The sequence below is a fragment of the Dipodomys merriami genome, unplaced genomic scaffold (genome assembly GCF_024711535.1).
Source record: "Dipodomys merriami isolate MVZ:Mamm:240054 unplaced genomic scaffold, mDipMer1.0.p SCAF_2, whole genome shotgun sequence".
Taxonomy (NCBI): domain Eukaryota; kingdom Metazoa; phylum Chordata; class Mammalia; order Rodentia; family Heteromyidae; genus Dipodomys; species Dipodomys merriami.
In genome coordinates this window covers 11,304,487-11,326,071 of record NW_027203381.1, presented here as the reverse complement: position 1 = coordinate 11,326,071, position 21,585 = coordinate 11,304,487, and the positions used below count along the sequence as shown (strand labels likewise).

The following is a 21,585-nucleotide window of genomic DNA, read 5'->3' as shown; positions in this document are numbered from 1 at the left end:
CAGTTTTAGACAGTGAAAGCACTCCAGATGTAAGCACACAGTACGTCCTTGCTTATGAGATGGGGCGCTTGGAGAGTCCAGACTTGACAAGGAGTGGAGGCTGGAACTGGTTACGCTGGGTGCTTGGACACAGTGAGTCAAATGTTTAGACATGCAGACACATGTGGTGCACGGCCTGCAGGGCCGCAAGCATTTTGGAGACCAAGGAGGAAGCTTCCTCCTCAAGCCTTTCCTGTTTATGTCTAGGAGGCTTGGGAGGAAGGTAGGGGGAGGTGCCCTTGGCACTGGGCTGCTACTGTTGCTAAGACAGGACCTGCAGGATCCTGGTCCCATTACAGTCTCCTTATTTAAGCCAATGCCCAAAACCTTGCTTGCTTGAGAACATTTCTTATTAAAAAATAACACCACTGGCCAGAGCACAGACAGCAATTTGCCCTAGGTTTTGTTCCCACTGCCTGTGGCTGCAAGAGTTCCATTCCCTAGGTCGCCAGTTCATCTGACTTATTTGAGTTTTGCTGTCTTTGTGCCCTGTACCTACCACACAGGGCGCCAGCCTGCCTTGGTTCTCATTCTGAGGCTTCCTGCCCCAACCCCACATGGCTGTCCCTGCTGCGGAGCCTGGCTGCAGCTCCTGTGGGGTGGGGGGATGTTGGAGCTTTCCTCCCTGTGCAGTCCAGATTTGCCCTGACATGAGTTTCTTGATGGGATCAGTGCTGAAAATAGTCGTGATTGTGCTGATCCGGGATTGTGGCGCCAGCCCCTCAGTTTCAGCTGGTAGAAACCTGCATGGTGTGATTAATTTTAGTACTTAAATTATATTCTCAAAGCTTCTATGTGTAGGTGGCTTGGGTTTCCTGTGCTGTGTGCATCAAAATATGCTTTGTCTATTCTTGGATCTAGTGAAGTGGGAACTGGAAAATCTTACCAGAGCCCTAGATACTGCATTTCACAGTAAGACTCCAAAATTTATGTCCTTGTAATATTCCAAACTTCTGGGAAGGCTACTTCGTGTCTGTGTTAAGGATCATTTGCTAAGACAGCAGGAGTGGCTTGGGTAAGCAGGTTTATTCCCTGTAATTTACCGTCGGTAACTGGAGGTGATGTTTATATAACAGGAGTTGAAGCTTGCCAGTTACCATACCCAGATTTAACAGGAGTGAAGGAGAAACGTTTTGTACGTGTGTATATATGCTGGTCCTGGGACGTAAACTCAGGGCCTAGCTGCTGTCCCTGAGCTTTTTTGCTCAAGGCTAGTACTGTATCACTTGAGCCACAGTGCCACTTCTGTTTTTGTTTTTGTGTTTGTGTGTGTGTGTGTGTGTGTGTGTTTAACTGGAGATAAGAGTCTCACCAACTTTGCTATTTGGACTGGCTTGAGCCATGATCCTTGGATCTCAGCCTCCTAAGTAGCTAGTAAGCCCCTGGAGCCCGGCTGAATGAGAAACTTTAATACCTATGACTACTCAGAAAAGGCCAGAAGTGGCATGGTGGCTCAAGTGGTAGAGCATTAGCCTTGAGCACAATGAGACTCAGGAATAGTGCCCAGGTTGAGTTCAAGCCCCAGGACCAGCAAAAAAAAAAGTATGCTGGGAAGTAGAGCTCTCAGTTCAAGGCCAGCCTATAATTCCAGCTAGTTGGAAAGCTTAAGTAAGAGAAAGTGGTCTAATCCAGCCTGGGTAAAAGAAATGCTAGACTCTTATCTGAAAAATGACTAGAGCAAAGGGTTGGAGGCATGGCTGAAATAGAAGGGTGCTTGCTAAGCAAGGGTTTGAACTCAGATCCTTGAGCTTGCTGAGCTTGCTTAGCTGGCACTGTACAGCTAGTGGCATGGCTCCAGCCTGGCATTTTAGAGGTGGAGTCTCATACACTTTTCTGCCCAACTGGTTTGAACTATGATCTTCCAGATCAGCTTCCTGAGTAGCTAGGATTACAGGTATGAGTCACTGGGACCCATGTAATATTTCATTTTTAAGTGAGTCTTAAAAAATATCATATCTTAAAGTGGAGCTGTGGTTCAAGTGGTAGAATGATAGCCTTGAGCAAAAATGCTAAGGGACAATGCCCAGGCCATGAGTTCAATCCCCAGTATTAGTACTCATTATTTAATTAATGAAAGAAATAGCATCAGTAGGTTTCTATTTTCTGGAAAAGCTAGTATATTTTAGAGTGTTTTTTTGGTCATGGGTCTTGAACTCTGGGCCTGGGTGCTGTCCCTCAGCTCTTCAGCTCAAAGCAAGCACTCTACCACTTGAGCCACAGCGCCATTTCCAGTTTTCTGGTGGTTAACTGGAGATAAGAGTCTCATGGACTTTCCCTCTCTGGGCTGGCTTTGAACCCTGGTCCTCAGATCTCAGCCACCTGAGTAGCTAGGATTACAGACGTGAGCCACTGGTGCCCAGCTTAGAGATTTTCTTTTTTAAACTCATTCAGTGTATCTATCTATTTTACAAGTTGACTTTTCCTTTTCCAAAATGTTTGAGTCCTGAAATACGTTTCAGATTTCAGGTTATTGTTATTTTTAACATTGGAATAATTGCATAGACCTGACTGGTTTTTCTGATTCGAGATTATCAGTCTGTCTTTGTTCTTCTCTTTCTTTTTCCCTTCTTTTCTTTTTCCTCATTTGTTTTCTTTCTTTTGCCTTGATACTTGGATATTACAGATGTAGTATACAATTTTGAAACTGAAAACAAGCCATTTATTTGTATCCTGGAGATGTTTAACTTATAATCATTTTTTTTTCTTTTGTGTGTATCACTTTCTTTTATTTAGTAAACACTTACCAAGCATAGCTTTTCCTATGAGCCATATAGATGAAGTTGTGCTCTACAAATACTTACAGCATGGTAGAAAGAGAAAACAAAAACATTTTGAAAGCTTGGACGAGTTTGAAGAGTTGACCATCTTAGATCATGTACTTGGTAATATAACAAAGGGCTCAATGAGCGCTGTTCTGAGTTAGATTTCAGTTTGTTGAGACCCTGTGACTAGACTAAATACAGTCAGATGTTAAAGAGGTAGGAGAACAGAAGGAAATGTGGCAGTTCAGTATGAGTTCAGAAGAGTTCAGAGAGCTGAGGGTCCCACAGGGATGGGCCATTCCAGGCAAGGCTCCACACAAGTCAGATGACTCAGAGCTGTGTTTGAAGGATGAGCAGGAGGAATTTGCTTGTGTGCTGAGAAACCAGAAGAGGTGAAGTGGTACCACGCAGAGCCAGACAAACTCTGACTGCTGGACACCCAGTCCTCTCCAGAGGTGTGTGGAGGGAGGTTAAGACTGGAGAAGGGGCCTCGCTCCTGAAGGCTGGGGTGCCTCAGCTGGCTTTGGGTAGTCGCCTGTTGGGATGTGAACTTTCTGTGGTTTGTGGTTTGCTCTGATAGCAGTGTGGGATGGAGAGAGGAAGAAGAAGGGACTGTGGTAACAGCAGGGGTCAGAAAGCTCTCCCCCTCACCCCATAGAGCTGAGGTGGGCTGGCTTGACTGGGCCTCAGGAAGAACAAGGCTGTTTCAAATGGGCAGGAGGAGTGGGTCATGGTGTCTTAACTCAGAGAGATGGCTGTACAAACCCTTTTATGTCTGGATCTCTATACTCTGGCCCCTTCTGTTCCAAGGTTGATGCTGGGTCACCCCGGCCTCTTTATTGATCATCTAGGTGTCACAGCACACTTGTTCTCTCTTGCTTGTGTCTTCAGATTTTTTGTCTCCCTTTACAACCAATCTTACAGATGGAGTCTTTACCCCCACCCCCGTCTCCCCTGTACCATCAGCGTATCCAGAGATGCAGGTCTCCAGGACTTGATTCTCAGCCACTGTCTTCTGGCTGTGTCTGAAGCACTTGTTCTTGAAATGCTGATCGCCAGGCCTTCGGGTTACCATTTTTCTCTAGGTATTCCTGCTTTATTGATAGCTACTGCTGTTCTGTCTGAGTGTCGATGTATCCATTTGTTCTTGGATAGTTTTTACCCTGGCCCATAAACATCACTGAGGTTTATGTCTCTTATTGGGATTTATTTCCCCCAAACTGTAAACAACCTGATGTCTATTTGGTAACTATCGATCAGTAAACTAGAGAACATCTCTATATGTGGCATACTTCTCTGCAGTGAAAAAGAATGGACAACCAAATTATCCATGTTTTATGTTAGATGAAGGAAGCAGACCCCAGGAAGCCACCTGCTGCTATATAACAGGTGGGAAAGCAAAACTGAAGGGATAGAAAACAGGGCATGGTAGCCAACAGCCAGATGTTGGGGCTGGCTGCAAGGGGGGGGGGTGTTACATGGGGCCTTAGGAGGTAATAATCTATATGTTGATTGTTGTGGCAGCTTCTCAACTCTCAAAGCTCACAGAACTGTAGTTGAAGATGAAATTTACATTCTGTAAACACTTCCTCAGCAGGCAAAAAAAAAATCCCTCTATTAATATGTACTACATTCACGTGTTTTAAAAATCCAAATAGGGCCAGGCTCTGATGGCTTACACCTATAATCCTAGCTACTCAGGAGGCTGAGATCTGAGGATCATGGTTCAAAGCCAGCCCAGGCAGGAAAGTCCATGAGATTCTTTTTTTTTTTTTTTTGCTGGTCGTGGGTCCTGAACTCTGGGCCTGGGTACTGTCCCTCAGCTGTTCAGCTCAATGTTAGCGCCCTACCACTTGAGCCACAGCACCACTTCCGGCTTTTTCTGCTTATGTGGTGCTGAGGAATCGAACCCAGGGCCTCATGCATGTGAGACAAGCACTCTACCACTAAGCCACCTTCCCAGCCCAGTCCATGAGATTCTTATCTCCAATAAACCTCCAGAAAACTGGAAGTGGCGCTGTGGCTCAAGTGGTAGAGTGCTCCCCTTGAGCTGAAGAGCTGAGGGACAGCGCCCAAGCCCAGAGTTCAAGCCCCATGACTGACAAAAAAAAAAAATCCAAATAGGGAAGAATGCAGCAAAAAGTGTGTGTGTGTGTGTGTGTGTGTGTGTGTGTGTGTGTGTGTGTGTGTGTGTGTATGCACGTGTGTGCACTTTTACTACCCATAATCACTAAGTCTTATAGGAAGTTTCTTTATACAAATATGGTGATCCCCATCTACCATCTAGTGGAAAATTCTAGAAACAAAACCAGTTTTAAGTTGTATGTCATTCTGAGTAATATGACAAATCTTGTACTGTCCTACTTAAGTCTTCCCTCCAAGGAACTGAATCATCCCTTTGTCCAGCATTTCCAGTGTTGGAGATTGATTATCTATCTATATGTAAATACTATACTGTCCGCCATTTGTCACTTACTATCTTGCTTATCAGGTCAACGGTTATGGTTTTGTACAGTAGTAACCTTTATTTGTCTAATTATGTCCCCAAAGTACAAGAGTTGTGATACTGGCAATGCAGAGATGCCAAAATGTGCTTCATTAAGTGAGGTAAACATACATTGGTTCCTTTGGAGGAGAAGGGGAGACCCTATGCACGTCTCGTTAGAGCCTGATTTGTTCTGTTTTATTCATTGTTAACCATTTGCTTCAAGTCAAAGTTCAGCAAAATAAAACCCCAGGAAGTGATTACTTGAAAGGGATGGGTTGGGGTCAAGGGTAGAGGGGTAGACAAATGAAGAGGAGAAGAAGTGGAGGATGCAGTCAAGAATGCAGTGTATATCCCACAAAATGAAGAGTAAGGGAAGGGATGGAGAGAGGAGGATGGGTGAGAATGTTGAAAGGAGGGACACTGATGAAGATAAGTTGTATTCATGAACTCCTTGGTTAAATGGCAACTCTTTGTACAACTACTTAAAGGTACTGAAATTTAAAAAAAGATCAGGGTTTATCATCAGTGTCTATGTCCAGACTGTCCTCAACATTCATTGGTTTGGCTTTCAGTCTTTCAAGTTCATAATGGATTTATCTGGGTACTAAGTGCATTTTCCACTTAGGGTGGCAACCCCATCACAGACAAGTAGCTCCAGTATGCGGAAGAACTTAGTCCACACGGGCTCCAGTGCTGATCAAGGCTTCAGGCAGCCTTTGGGAGACTTGGCATGTACCCCCTGGAGTGGGGTGCTGGGGTGTTGTCTCATCATAGGACAGATCCCAAATGGAAGCGTTCAGAACTTAGAATTCTGAGGGACTATGGCTGTGAAACACTTCAGGTGTGGAATTGGTTTTGTGTGGCCTTTTTTCACAGAGTGTAGTGACAGCCGAAGGGTTTGTGTGGACGTGGCTGGAGAACAGTGTTCGCCTGGTGTTGTAGGTGTGTGGGCATAAGGAACCCCTTCGTGCGGAAGTAAGGCTGATGCCGCGTGGAGGTGAAGCAGGGCTCTCAGGAAAGGCCAGGGGTCTCTCCAGATGTGCAGGCGAGGTTGGGGTCCCTTTCACTCTCACAGCCGGTGGCAAACCAAGGCACACTCCCCACAGCCTCCACGGGAGGGGTCGCAGCACTGAGCTGGGTCTCTCCTCCCCCCCCCCCCCCCCCCCCCCCCCCCCCGCCCAATAGCAGAGGGTTTGCGAGCAGAATGAAGCAGTGAAGTTGGGATGTGCAAGGAGTCAAAAGATCAGGGATAAAGTTTAGGAAGTGGACACTTTGTTCTCCAGCTCCGTGTAAGCATTTTTGGGCTCTTGACTGCTGGCAAGTTTTTTCTCTCAAGAGTACCACTCAGCAAGCGGAGTAACTGGGCATTGTGAAAAGACACGCTCCTTTTCTGTTAACCGTCCAAAGCCTCCTCAGACTCTTTCTCCTCTCTCCACTTCTACATGAAGCCAGAAGGAAAGCAAAAGCCAGAAGCATCCTAGACACAGAACGACAGCCTTCACACCTTCTTCACACTGGTTTTCGTTGGTCTGTGTTTTTTCTGTTGCTGTGTTTTTGGTTTTTTGAAAGTAGGTTGTGCCTTGTAGCCCCAGCTGGCCTCAAACTGAAGCTGCCCATTCTTCTGCTGAGATTACAGTCATACACTACTATGGCCGGCCTGTTCTTCTGTCTCTTTCTGAGTTATCAAAGTTGTTTTTGGTGTCATAAAGTATCTAGCTGCTGTGAATCATAGTTTTGAAGATAGAGAGTTATAAAAAAAATCCCTAAAGCATACTTAGATGCGAATTTGAAGTTTAACAGGGAAGAAGAATGTCACTTGTCTTGATCTGGAAAGCAACATTGAACTCTCTCATTTTCTTGTCACCAGTAAAGCTGAAGTCCTGCTCTGTTTGGAGATTGTACAGCTCAGTTCTGTGTGCTTTCCTGAAGATTAGATAGAGGAGGGTAGCTTATGCCTGTGTGCGGTGTGAGAACAGACTTTCTACCCTCTGAGGACTACTTCCAGTATTGCTCCATGCAGATTTTGCTGCGATGTTAGTATAACTATATAGCAAGACGTGGGATCTTAAACGCCTTGAGAACGAGGCCGCTCTTGCACTCTTACCAGGAAAGGTGTATTTCCTTTCTCAGCATCCATTAGGAATGTTTCCCAAAACAGTCTTTTAAAAAAGATGGCTGTGTTTTGGCCTTTTGGATCAGTCTTAATATTGTTGTCATATATACATACATGCACAGTTACAAAAGGATGAAGTATTTGCTTTTTAAAAACCATGATTGAGACATAAAGCTATTATTCATGCATCTGTTCTTCAGGCTTTCCTTTAATAAAGACCTATTGCCCCTTCCTCATTCTTTGGCTACATAAATAGATCAGGGATTGCTGACAGTGTATTTATGTGATCAAAAATGTTTATGAAGAAATCTCTTTGGGGGAGGATGAAGCATAATCTGATGCATAACTGGTCACTTTATTCTTTTTTGGGGCGGGGGGAAGGATCCGGTCGTGGGGCCTGAGCTCTGGGTCTGGGCGCTGTCCCTCAGCTCTTCAGCTCAAGGCTAGTGCTCTACCACTTGAGCCACAGCGCCACTTCCAGCTTTTTTTTTTTTTTTTGCTTATATGGTGCTGAATCGAACCCAGGGCCTAGAGCATGCAAGGCAAGCACTCTACCACTGAGCCACCTTCCCAGCCCAGTTTATTCTTTTTTTAAAAATACAATTTTATTATTGAAGTTTTTACAGAGGGATTACTATCCCATAACACTTTATTTTTCCCCTCAAATTATATGCCAAGGAAAACAGTATAAGGCATTGGTGGTACTGGGGATTGAGTTGAGGGCCTAGTGCTTACGAGGCAAACACTCTACCAGTTGAGCCACTTGCTGTTTTACAGGAGTTATTTTCGAGGTAATGTCTTGCTTTAATTGTTGGGCTAGTCGGTGCTTCTCCCTTTGTTGCCCGGATGACAGTCATACACCACTGTATCCAGACATGGGTTGAGACAGAATCTCACAAATTGTTATGCCTCATCTGACCTTCAACCACAATCCTCAATCTCTGCTTCCGAGTGGCTATGATCACAGGCTTAAAGCACCACACCTGGACAAGGAAGGCATGTTTGTGACACCTCCCCTCCCCCCCCCCCCCCCAGGTGAGGAAGTGACTACTGGGTAGCTGTACTCTGTCACACTCTGTCTGTCCTTGGTGTCAGCCTCTCTTTGGTTCTGTCCAGCCAGATGCTGCTCATCAGATTAAATATAGACACACTTGTAGGTTAATTAATTGAAGCTTTCAGAAATATGATTTCTTCCTTCCTCCGTTATCTTGTAGTTGCATGTGTAGCTCTCTTGCTGCCAAGAATGGTAATATTATCTCACATGAGGACTGATTTTCAGCCTTATTTTTAATGAGGGTCCATGCCAAATTGTGGGGGATTTTTTTTTCTTGTTTCCGTTTCCAGGAGTTCATTTTCATGCTCCATTGTGTCAGCTCTTAGGATTCTATTTCCTTGTGACAAGGCTGCTTGAAGCATGTCATACTCAAAAGAATTTGTTTTAAAGCTAAGCCTCTAATCTATTTCAAAGATTCTGCATGGACACACACTTAGCGTAGCTATGTCTTCACCAAAGTGGAAACGTAAATGTGGAAAGTTATTCTATCTACTTGATAGCTCATTTGTGAATGTGTCAACTCTGAATCTCTCTCTCACATCACCCTACACATAAATCCTGAAAGTGACCCCAGCGTTCTCTGTAATGACATTGTGCGGAACAAAAGCCCTTATTCCTATACTGAATAATTTAGTCATTAAAGAGGAAAGTTTAAGAAGTGTTTTTAATCAGCCACTGGAAAAAGTGGCATCTTATATTTACAACACATCAAGTAATAGTCTTAATTTGTTATTTGTTAAAGTATATTTTCCTAGATATTTTAAATACTAGTATTAGTCTTTTGTAAAAAAAATTATATTATGTTCTGTTATTAAAACATCTGTGTATTTGTGTCAGATTAAATAAAGTACGGGGAAAGGGGATAATCGCTTAGGTAGCTTTAGCCTATCTTCCTGAAATTAGCCCTTCCCTCAATAGTGTGGTACTGAGGATCCACTCTAATTACATCTTTAAAAAAAAACCTTGTGTTTTGTTGATACTTTCCTAAGCAGTGATTACTGGACTTAGACCATGATGGGCATCCTTTAAGTTCTTGCAGTATTTTTAGGTCTGGGGGTGTAGTTTAGTCGGTGTTGAAGCACTTGCCTAGCATGCATGAGGCCTCCAGATGGATCCCTAGCACTGCCAGAAATAAGTAGATAAAATAGTGTTTTTCTCTTCACTGCCTCAAATGGCCTTCTCTTCTCTCCTGACACAGCAAATGAAGAAGCACCCTTGCCGCCAGTGCGACAAGTCCTTCAGCTCCTCCCACAGCCTATGCCGCCACAATCGGATCAAGCACAAAGGCATCAGGAAAGTCTACACCTGCTCGTAAGTCGCGGCTCCTTTCCTTGGCCTTTAAGTGACAGGAAAGTTTATTAGGACAGAGAAAGGAGATTGCGTGGCCTGAGGCCACATGATCAGGGCGCCCGAGTTTACCTCCGGCCATCTTCAGGGCTCAAGGTCAGTCTGTGCTTTCTAACATGAAAGTACCGTGGACATACCATCAGAACATCTCAAAAGATCGTCACTTCTTGCTGTCTACCTCTGAATGCCCTGGTTTCCAGCTTACAGTTTTTACAGTGTTTAATTTTGACTTGGCACGCAGCATTTTTCATTGGGCTGAGACACAGAAAGGGTGAAGCGGCAGCAGTTCCTCACATACTCCATGCCCAAGTATAGTCTGCTACCTAAGGCAGACTTGAGGCAGACTGAAACCATTGACAGACACCAGACAAGTGCAAGGGCCCATGGAAACCCTCCCTGGCTACACGTAAGCCAGTTCTTGATAGAGATGACCAGGATGAGCTTTATTATGACTGGTGGAGAATCTTTATCACAAGCCAGAACTGAGGGTCCTGAAGATGACCCCTTAGCATGAGTGTAATGTGGCAAAAACCTGGTGAGGGCAGGTGCTGGGGGCCCGTAGATAGATAGCTGCTGGGTGAGGAGGCGTGTTCTGGGACGTTGTTTCCTGGGTAGGAAGGGTATCAAGGTGGAGAGGGATTTCAGTAAGCTGTATTACATAACTAAAGCATGTATGCTGACTGAATAAAAAGAAGATGCCCTGGGCTGAGGAGGAGAGGAAAAGGAGGCCATCTGGGTCCTGTGAGGTCCCTGTAAGGCAGTAAAATGTCGGGTTTACTTCCAGCAAGCACTTGATGATGGGAGAGCATTTTTATTTATTTATTTATTTTATTTTTTGTCCATTGTGGGGCTTGAACTCTGGGCTTGGGCAATGTCCCTCAGCTCTTCAGCTCAAGGCGAGCGCTTTACCGTTTGAGCCACAGTGCCACTTCCGGTTTTCTGGTGGTTTATTGGAGATAAGAGTCTCACGGAGTTTCCTGCCCGGGCTGGCTTTGAACCATGATCCTCAGATCTCAGCCTCCTGAGTAGCTAGGATTACAGGCGTGAGCCACCGGCACCTGGCTGATGGAGAGCATTTGTGTGGGGGCTGGGATCACAGAACCCCGCGAAGGCTTTCAGAGAGAGCAGTTGTGGTTGTGTGTAAGAGCACAAGATGCGTTCCGCCCACCTCGCCACTTGCTGCTCTTCTACGTGTGATGGACATCAGCCATCGTCACAGAGCCTCGGGGACCATGGCTGGTGTGCTTTTGGCCAAAATTATCTTATTGAGAAACAGTCATTTTACACCTTTCAAAGAAGCTGCCTTCCTAATCTATAAAACGTAAATAATTTTCCTGCCTTAGATAAATGTTCTGTTTTCTACATTTTAGCCCAGTGAGCAAATGTTCTCAAGGGCTGTGATGATGAACACATGCGTCCATCTGTGTTCTGATGGGTCGTCAGCGCTGTCTTGTCACACAGAGGGCTATTTTCAGCCTGAGGCAGGTCACATGTCTATTCTGCGGGCATTCTCCAAGCCAGGGTAAAGAAAACTTGGGAAGTGTAACTCCTTTACAAGGCAGTGGAGAAGTACAAGTTAAGCAAACAAGTAACGCACTTACTTACATAAGATTTCCTAAGAAGCACTAAACCAATCGAGCTTTATACAGTAGCCATTTGCCGGGAGGTGCTTAGCCCAGGGACTGGCTTGTTCTTCATGTGCAGCCCTGATGTTAATCAGCCTTCCTGACCTGGGTGCGAGTTCTGCTAGCCAGAAGCTACATGGCAGTGATAGTGTTTTCCTCCCGCCTTGTGCTCCGCAGGCACTGCCCGGACTCGCGGCGGACTTTCACCAAGCGGCTGATGCTGGAGAAGCACGTTCAGCTCATGCATGGGATCAAGGACCCTGACCTGAAAGAAATGACAGAGGCCACCAACGAGGAGGAAGTGGAAATAAAGGAAGACACGAAGGTGAGACACTGCACCCCTTTCCTGTACCAGGGTTGCCCTTCAGATCTCTGCTCATTCCCTTCCCCTACATTTGGGCTTGAACTCAGGGCCTGAGTGCTGTCGCTGAGTCAGTTTCGCTCAAGGCTAGTGTGGTACACAGCACCACTTCTACTTTTTGAATGGTTAATTGGAGATAAGAGGCTCACGACTTAACCTGCCCGGGCTGGCTTTGAACCATGATCCTCAGATCTCAGCCTCTTGAGTAGCTGGGATTACAGGCGTGAGCCACCGGTGCTGGGTGGCAATTACACAATGTTAAACATTACTTTCTACCTATGAAGGCATAAAATACTCCCCTTTACAAGCGCCCCTTCTGGCTTGGGCCTCCCTGGGTCCCTCCCCTGCTTCCCCGCCGGGTCACCCCGTCTTGTTCTTCACCCCCTCCCTCCCTTGCAGGCTCCCAGTCCCAAGCGCAAGTTGGAAGAGCCGGTTCTGGAGTTCCGGCCCCCGCGGGGCGCCATCACACAGCCCCTGAAGAAGCTGAAGATCAACGTGTTCAAGGTGCACAAGTGCGCGGTGTGCGGCTTCACCACGGAGAACCTGCTGCAGTTCCACGAGCACATCCCGCAGCACAAGTCGGACGGCTCGTCCTACCAGTGCCGCGAGTGCGGCCTGTGCTACACGTCGCACGTGTCCCTGTCCCGGCACCTCTTCATCGTGCACAAGCTCAAGGAGCCGCAGCCCGCCACCAAGCAGAACGGGGCCGGCGAGGACGGCCAGCAGGAGAACCAGCCGGGCCCCGACGACGAGGCCGCCGACGGCGCCGTGTCGGACCGCAAGTGCAAAGTGTGCGCCAAGACCTTTGAAACGGAAGCTGCCTTAAACACGCACATGCGCACGCACGGCATGGCCTTCATCAAGTCCAAGAGGATGAGCGCCGCCGACAAATAGCCCCGCGCGCACGGTCCAGGCTGCTGCAATATCCCGCCCTCCGCCCTCCGCCCTCCGCCACGCCCCGGAGCATCCACACAGTATTTGCGTTGAAAAGAGTTTGTATATATTTAAATGACAACTTTTTATACTCTTTGTTACATGTTTGTATCAGTATTTAGTAGAAGATGTTTTGAAGTGTCTTTTGTTGTTGTTGTTGTTGTTGTTGGTTGGTTTGTTCAGATGGGTTTCGATGTTTGTTTTTCTTCCTTTCTTTTTGTACCGTTTCTTTATAACAGAGTTCTTAGTCCTAGGGGCAGTTCCTGAATTCCAACCCAACCATTTTTGTATGGTCACCAATTGGAATGGGTTGATAACCAAGTCACAGGCTAACTAATGTGATGCCTTTTTTTTAGTGTTTTTAAGTTTTTTAGAATCCACTACATAATTTGTAGGTGGTTGTGGCTCTCACAACACTAGAAACTTTGAAGTGTCTTAGCACCACCCCAGCGTGCCTGCCCCCAAGGAAGCCAGGGTGCTGGGGGGTACCCCGCTCCCGTGGGCACCTGGCCTCCGGTCAGGCCGTGCCCAGTGGCAGCCAAAGCAGCCTTGCAGGGCCTCCTCTGTCCCCAGGGCTGGCTACAGCAGGCCAGAATCCAGTGAGGAATGTGGACTTCCTCAGTTCCATCCTAAGAAATGGGGAAGGAGGGGATTGCAGAATGGGGAAAACCAGGCCTGATGGTTTTCCAGGCAGATAGGCAAGGCTGATTTAAAGAGCACAAGGAGATACGCTAGGAAAGGGCTGGACTACTGTAAAAGTTACACCTGGGGAGTCAGACCTAGCTCCGTCTAGTCAGGTTTTTCTGTCATGTAACTTATTACCTATTACAAACACAACAACTACGAGTATCAAGTATTTTTCTCTGGCTCTTGACGGGGGAAAAAAAAAGTCAATAGTTGACTTACCCCTTTGCCGTCTACACAGTTGGCGTTTCCTGTTCTGGGTGCTACTGCCAAACGTTCTGGTACTTAGAGTTGGGATGCACAACTTCAACCACCGAGCTGTCAGTGCAGGAGCCTGCTGCATTGGGCGCTTGGCCATTAGATGACGCACTGAGCCACCACCGGCTTTCCTTCAGCATTTCAGTAGTGTAGCTCCTGTTCGTGGTTCTGTTAGCTGAGCTGAGGCACCACACAGGTGCTCTTCTGTCCCTTCCGTTCATAGTTCTCTGGGAGAGTTATAAACATATTATATATATATATTATATATACGTATATATGTGTATATATATAATATTTTTGTCTTTGAGTTTTGTGTTTTCTTTTGCATTTTATACCTTGTACTTGTCCCCGAACATGTTTTATACTCTTATTTTTTTTCCCCCTATGAAAAGGAATTCTTTTGTGTATATATAGATACTTGCATGATAGACTGTAGTCGATGTTTGGTTCCTCAAAAGGTCTTGCTGCTGTCAGGTGTAGGCCCCACACCTATCATGACTGTATTCAACACATTTCACATGTAAATAAACATGAGACATTTGGCCTTGTGCTTCTATGAGAGAGTTATTGATGGTGGGGGCTGACCCTCCCTGGAGTTTAGGAAGCGATGCATTGCTGGATGGCATAGACTACTGGATGCTGCAGAATTCTTTCCATTCTGAAGAATGGCCTCCTCGTTCTCCTCAGTCACCAGCTGTTCTGTCACTTTCTCGTTGACTCCATCCGTACATCGGTACAATCGGAGGGTGTGACGAAGTATTCCTCCACTTGAAGTTGGACCGCTGTTCCTTGTTCTGTTTGTATTGCTCTAAGTCGTATTCTTGGCACTTTCACATTGCTTCTGCATTGGAACCTTGCAATAAGCCTGCGTGGAGGCCGCGCAGGTCTGTACAGCCTAGATTGACAGTTGAGGAAGCCGAGCTCTGATGACGTTCTCTGCCTAAGCCCTCGTATCTGGCGAGTGGCTTTGAGTATTAGAACCCAAATATTTTGCTCTAAATCTAGTGCTCGCTCTTTGTGGTTATGTACATATCGACAAATATTCATTTATTCAACAAATAAAAAAAAGTATGTGCAAAACACGACCCTAGAGCTTTTTGTTTTTGGCATCCTGGCTTTTATAAGATCACATCAGTCTTCCTACTTTTAAAAACTCAGGAAATACTTGATAATATGGAATTCATATTAAATGTCTGGTCGAAAGCATAAAGAAAAATTTTTAAGTGCTTAAGGGTCCCAAATGAAGCAGCTGAGACGCCGACAAGAAAAGCACCATGTGGTGTGGGAGGTTGGGGCGGGGATGGGGGGAGCTGGGTGGTCAGCTCTGGGGAAGGGGGGGGTCAACTGGAAGACATTTGTGGGGGGGGGAATCCATGGGCTATAGCACAGAGATAAGGGTTAGACTCTGGAAGAGAGGTTATAGAAGTCAGGGTGTCAGTGCTAGTGACTCACACCTGTAATCCTAGCTACTCAAGAGGCTGAGATCTGCAGATGGAGGTTCAAAGCCAGCTTGGCCATGAAAGCCCATGAGACCTTATCTCCAATTAACCAGTCAAAGCTGAAATGGAGCTGTAGCCTAAGTGGTAGCATGCCAGCCTTGAGTAGAAAAGCTAAGGGACAGTGCCCTGGCCCTGAATTCAAATCCCAGTACTGATACACATACCAGAAAAGTCAAGAAGGACGAATTAAAATCCAATTTAGGGTCAATGGGAATTCTAGAAAGAAGGAAATAATCGAGAGGTCAGTGTGAAAATACCTTAGGCATTACAGAAAACCATGAAGAATCCCTGGGTTGGGACTGTGAGGCGTGCACAGGGAGTTCCTAAGGAAGCCATTTGCCACAGAGGAAGGGTGGGAGCTGAGGCCAGAATGGGTGGGATAGGCCTTAGAAGAATCTTTGGATCCAGTTTCCTAGCTACTCAGAGGGCTGAGATCTGAGGATCTCTTCAAAGCCAGATGGGGCAGGAAAGCCCGTGAGGCTCTTATCTCCAATAAACCACCAGAAAACTGGAAGTGGCTCTGTGGCTCAAAGTGGTGGAGCAGTAGTTTTGAGCTGAAGAGCTTAGGGAGACACACTGACTGTACTTGGACAATTAGAAATATGTTACATGGTAAAGCATGAAGACCCTAGATGGGTTAGTAGCGGTATGTATGTGTGATGGGGCACTGTGGAAGCAGAGCAAGCAGGTTTTTGTATGGTTATAATCTCAAACGGCTTAGCTCAAGACTGTCTTTCTCATCAATGCCTCTTCCAGGTTGGCTGAGGCACGCCTCTCTATCTCTTAATCCTGTTTTGTCATGGTCACAAAAATTGCTGGGCTAACCGGGGCAGAAAGGTTTAACTGCTGTGGTCCAGAAGTAATAGCTCTTCTCACGACTCAGCCACAAACTACCACCTGCATCCACACAGTCCCCAGCCCTGTCCTCCCCTGCTCAGAAGGCTGAGAACATTGGATGGCATAAATGTCAGTCACAGGCTGTAGCTCTGATGCTAACCCAGTATGACGATATGACCTAAGGTAGCCAGGACTGGCTTAGAAACAGTTGTAAGTAGTATTAAGGATTTCATACAGTGAGATAGAGAAAGAAATTCTATTTGAAAGTTGAACTTGGGTTACTTTAAGTAACAATAAAGAGCTGGTTATGAGGAAGATGGTGAGTTGTCTTTTTTTTTTTTTTTTTTTTGGCAAAGAAAGATGTGGCCAGCAGTAGATCTCGTTTCAATGAGAATCCTGGCACAAGAAAAAGCACAAGAGACGCCAGTATCCTGTGGCACACATGTATAATCCTAGCTACTTAGGAGACTGAGCTCTGAGGACCAAAGTTTGAAGCCAGCCTGGGAAGGAACGTCATGAGACTCAATCTCCCACTAGCCACCAAAAAAGTCAGAAGTGGGGCTGCAGCTCAAGTGGTAGAATATCAGCCTGAGCAAAAGGGCTAGAGGACAGTGCCCAGTCCTTGAGAGCAAGCCCCGGTTCAAATATGCACACACACAGCACAGCACAGCAGAAAAGGTTTAACTGGGGAATTACTGAATGGAATACATACAGAGTGATGGGCTGGAACAGATGTTGAAACATCCTGGGACTAGCAAAATGGGAGCCCTCCTCCCATGTCATGCCTGAGAACCTAAACAGGGAGCCATGGAACAGGACAGAACCACTCAACAGAGGCCACTGCCAGATCCAGGGTGCCCCAGGGATGATGTGGGGAAGAGAGATTTTTAGGCTCACTCTCCTGACAAAGATTGTTGCCTGAACCTACCATGATCAGCACCATGTAAAGAGAGAAGACAAGGAGGCCATAGTATTAGTCTGCGGACATCACTGTGCTGGGCGCAAAGAAGACAGAGAAGAGTGGAGGAAAGAGCTACACCTGCTTTCCTGTCTACAAGCACCCCTTCCCTCTAGGTAAGCTGTCAGCACAGAGTACTGAGTGCGGATTCTGCATTTTACCTTTTCTTTTTAATTACTCCACCTGTTTATCTGGAAATTATACACTTGCCCTGAGTGGTTATTTTCCCTCAAGGAAACAGAATAGCATTTCCCAGCAAACATTCTTTTAACTTTCAAAATTCATTTTATGAATTTAGTGCTGAGTCATATAACAGGGCACTATTTATAATGTTTCCAGATATTTAAGGGAACTGTAGACTCAATTTGCTTCATTGTTTTACAGCAAGCTACCTATCCCCCAGCTTTTCTTATAGCTCTCCTGGCAAATTATGCTACTAGGTCAGATCTGCTTGCACACACAAGACAGACCATGTCTGCAGGACTGAGTTGGGGAAAAGGCTGTATTTAGAGGCCATCACAGTACATGTTCCATTCAGCCCCAGAAATTGTGGGTTTAGCTCAAGAATGATTTTCTGACCTTGAGGTGAAGTCAGGCTTCATTGGACTGGAGAATAAATAGCACCCCCGGAAAAAAAACAAGGAAGGCTGATGTTGATCGGAAAGGATGGTATGAGGTTGACGAGAGACAACAGACAGCGAGCAGCATTTGCTGCTGCGGTAGGAAAGTGGAAGATGGGTTGGTCATCTGGGAGGATCCACGAGTATTTAGCCACTTCAGCATCTGAACTTCCCATCCAGTGCTAGGGAATTTGTTATTGTGTGGCTCTTGGCAAGAGGTGGGTCTGGTCTACCAGGAAAGCTGGAAGGTCATTTGCCTGCCTTCACCAGCCTGGTACAAGACGAAGCACAGGATCATAAACCACGCCCCTGCTTTGACTCTCAAGTAAGTGAGGTAAAGCAGCAGGGACAGGTGAAATGTGTGAGACTGGGGGCATGGTAGCCACAGTCAAGGCGACAGCCAATGGAGTTACCTTGTGATTTGCCCATGTGGTTGGGCTGAGGGAAGATGGCAGCCTGCAAGGGGCCCCTGAGTCATGTTGGGACACGGTGAGGTTTAGACCCTGGTTGCTCTCTGAATAAAAGCCCATCCAAAGAACGTGTGGATGCCAGTTATTGTAGGAGGCACTCGCCCAGACAAAGGGAAGTGACATTCATCCCAGGAGACCTGCCTCCCCCACATCTTGCTTCACGCCTGACCTCATCTCCTGCCACTTCCTTCCTCCCTCAGATGCAGCTCTCCCATTCCTATCCCATCCCACACCTTGGCACTCACAGGAATATTCTCCACTCTTCTGGAACATTCTTTCCCCAGTGGTTCCCATGCAAGCTTTTCCCTTCCTTTAAGTCAGTTCAGGATTGTCCTGCCCAGAAAGCCTTCCTGGGGTCCCTCGCTGAAGCACACTGCAAGCTTAGGCTCCCCAGCCCTCAGCCCTGCCAGACATAGCATGCCTGTTTACTGTCTACCACCCTCTGGACGAATGTTCTCAGCTTTTCCGTGGACTTCTCTTGCTTCCAGTCAGGCTGTGGCCATTCTCTCTTACCACAAGATGCACTTTTTCCCTTTGCTGCTGAGAGCAGCAGGAATTGGTTACCCTTTTTCGATCACATCACTCCTTATTTTTGTCAGCAAAGGCAGACCATGTTTTCTCCAGGTCCTTGCTGAATGATGCAAGGCCCCATGCCTTTTCTCTCTCAGTGGCCATGGTGTTTGCAACAGCATTGCCAACAGCAGCTGCTTCTTCAGGAAATGACAAAGGCCTGCTTGCTGGAAAAGAAGGCAGCAGTTATTTCCCTGTCCTAGTTTTGTGTCCCCCTTCCCCGCACTGTCTTGCATAAAACAGGTACCTAAACTACCCTTGTGAAATGGTTGCATTGCTTTAAATTTGGACTTATTTTATTTCTTAGAGCTTCGGCCCAACATGTGAAGAGTGTTGAACCATTCATTACTAAAAAGTACAATGTTCTTTCTTCTTATTTTGGTGGTTTGGCAAGCCATTCTAAGGGGTTGTGACTGCTGATGGCACATTTAACACTGAATCCTAAATGTTAATGTCATTCTGATTGTGTGTGTGTGTGTGTGTGAGTGTGTGTGTTTAGTAGGGGATAAGAGTCTCCTGGACTTTCCTGGCTGGCTGGCTTTGAATGGCAGACCTCAGATCTCTCCTGATTAGCCAGAATTATAGAGATGAGCCACTGGCTGCTCAGAAGTGTGTGACAGGCATCGTGGGCTAGCGGCAGATGCAGAGGACTGTGTACTGTTTGGATCTCTTGCCCAACTCCCTGGGCCAGCCAACCAGTACCTCAGCCCCTCTAGTCTGGAGCTCTGTTCTGGTGAAGGAGTCTGCATATTTCTGAATGATTTTGATGACTAGAAAGCTTTGTTCTGTTGTTTTGAAGTTAACTGTTTTATAACATGATATAATGATTTATTTCTTCAAGGGACTATTTATCCAATGGTGGCTTAACAATTTCCACGAGCTTACTCCCTTCTACCCACCCCCTTAAGACCCATAACAACTAAATAGTTGCAGTCGTTACTGTTCTTTAAAGATATAGAACAGATCTGAGATGGCAAGGTCCCCTTGTATGTATATTATATGAATTTCTAATATATATCTGTGTATATATATATATATATATATATATATATATATATATATGTATGTATACACACTGGTTTTTGTCAATTGTGGGGCTTAAACTCAGGGCCTGGGTGCAGTCCGAGAGCTCTTTTGCTCAAGGCTAGCATTGTACCACTTTGAACCACAGCGCCATTTCTGGTTTTCTGGTGGTTAATTGGAGATAAGAGTCTCATGACTTACCTGCCCAGGCTTGCTTTGAACCATAATTCTCAGATCTCAGGCTCCTGAGTAACTAGGATTGCAGGCATGAACCACCAACACTCAGTTCTGATAAATACATTATCACCTAAGAAGAAACCCTCCTGGGCTTCCTGGAAGAGGCGACACCTACTTAGAATAAGGAGTAAATGAAAACCACCAGAAGGCAGTGGGGAGAAGAACAACTGACACAGGGGCCCTGTGGGAGAAGGACACGGGAGTGTCTGCTTGGAAAGATGCCATGGTTGGGATTCCAGAAGCAGCTCGGAAGCCACAAGGACCAGGAAGCACAGGCATGTTTCAGCAGCACACATACAAGGCACGCAGACATCGTGCCACCCTTGTTTATTTGTGTGGGGCTTGAACTCAGAGCCTTGTGATCTCGCTTAGCTTTTCCACTCAAGGCTGGCACTCTACCATTTAAACCATACTTTTACTTTGGATTTTTACTGGCTGAGTGGAGATAAGAGTCTCAGATTATCAGCTTTGAATCAAGATCCTCAGATCTCAGCCTCCTGAGTAACCAGGATTACAAGCATGAGCCACCAGAACCTGTGTGCCACCCTTTAAAAAGAGATAGAGTATAATAGTTAAAGATGGGCTTTTTTTGGAAAGAGTATTTACACAATAAGAAATCAAAATCAACACAGTTTATATTTCTCAAAAGTGGCCAGCAGCACTAACATGGGCACATGTTCTTTTTGTCACAAACGTGTGTCATAAGCCCACACATGTGTGTACACATGCATTTGTCCTGTAAGATCTTCTTCCCAGGGGTGAGGGCAGCATTCCTGTGCAACACCACTTTCATAGCTTGGTGAATGCATTAGCAGATGGATGGCCAAGCTATAGGACCACAAAGAAGCCCTTGTTTGCTTAATATACATCCAAACATTTCTCAGTTGGATTTGTCATCATTCCTGGGCAATACCCAAATATTGTTACTTAACGTCATCAATATATATATATATATATATATATATATTTAAACCCAGAGATGTACACCAGATCCTCAATAGATGTCAAGTTTTATTCATGTTAATCTGCATAACTAAAGAAAGCCAGGTGGTCAGCGGGCCCCACCTCCGCACTGCTATTTTATTCAGCAATAACAGGCTGTACATAAATTGGTTTCCATGGTTTGTTTATCTTGGCCGCTTTGCAGGTGGCTGAGGAGATGTGGCTTGTCTCCCTGCTTGTTACAGAGTGAGTAATGTCACATTTACCACCGACGTGTTGTAGACAAGGGCCTCATAAATATAAGACTCTCCATCTGAGAAGGGAGGTTGATCCTGACAGACTGAGACAGGGGATGGTGTTCGCTGCATTATTTTGTCTTTTGTTCTTTAAATTTCCTTTTGATTCCCCCCACCCCCGCAAGGAGCATTTCTCTCAAGTGCATGCAAGATACCAATGAATTCCTTTCTGATCTGAATTCAGTGAAGCCCAAAGAATATGCTCTGAGAAGTAAGTAGGCACACAGGCCCATGGTAGGCAGTCTGAGGGGTGTGGTACAAGTATTTTAGATGACCTCACGAGAAATGAAAAACACAGCATCAAGTCAGGTTCAGTGGCTCACGCCTGTAATCTAACTACTTGGAGGGGATATAGATTATGATTTGAAGCCAGCCTAGGCAAAAAACTCTTTAACCAATAAGAATCTAGGTGTGGCCGTGTTCAATTTTTATCTCAGTTACTTGGGAAACCTAAATAGGAGGATTGTGG

General features: G+C 45.9%; 1 protein-coding gene across 13 annotated transcripts in view; it reads left to right on the top strand.

Annotated features, from left to right (window-relative positions):
- Znf532 (zinc finger protein 532) overlaps positions 1-14,744 on the top strand; it is a 105,907-nt gene extending 91,163 nt beyond the window's left edge. For all 13 annotated transcript variants that reach the window (XM_070029041.1, XM_070029036.1, XM_070029033.1 and 10 more), the window contains 3 exons: positions 9,655-9,767; positions 11,606-11,753; positions 12,189-14,744. In XM_070029041.1, coding sequence (XP_069885142.1) covers positions 9,655-9,767; positions 11,606-11,753; positions 12,189-12,683 — 756 coding nt within the window. In that variant the 3' untranslated portion in view covers positions 12,684-14,744. The remainder of the gene's footprint in view (positions 1-9,654; positions 9,768-11,605; positions 11,754-12,188) is intronic.
- Positions 14,745-21,585: the final 6,841 nt, after the last annotated feature.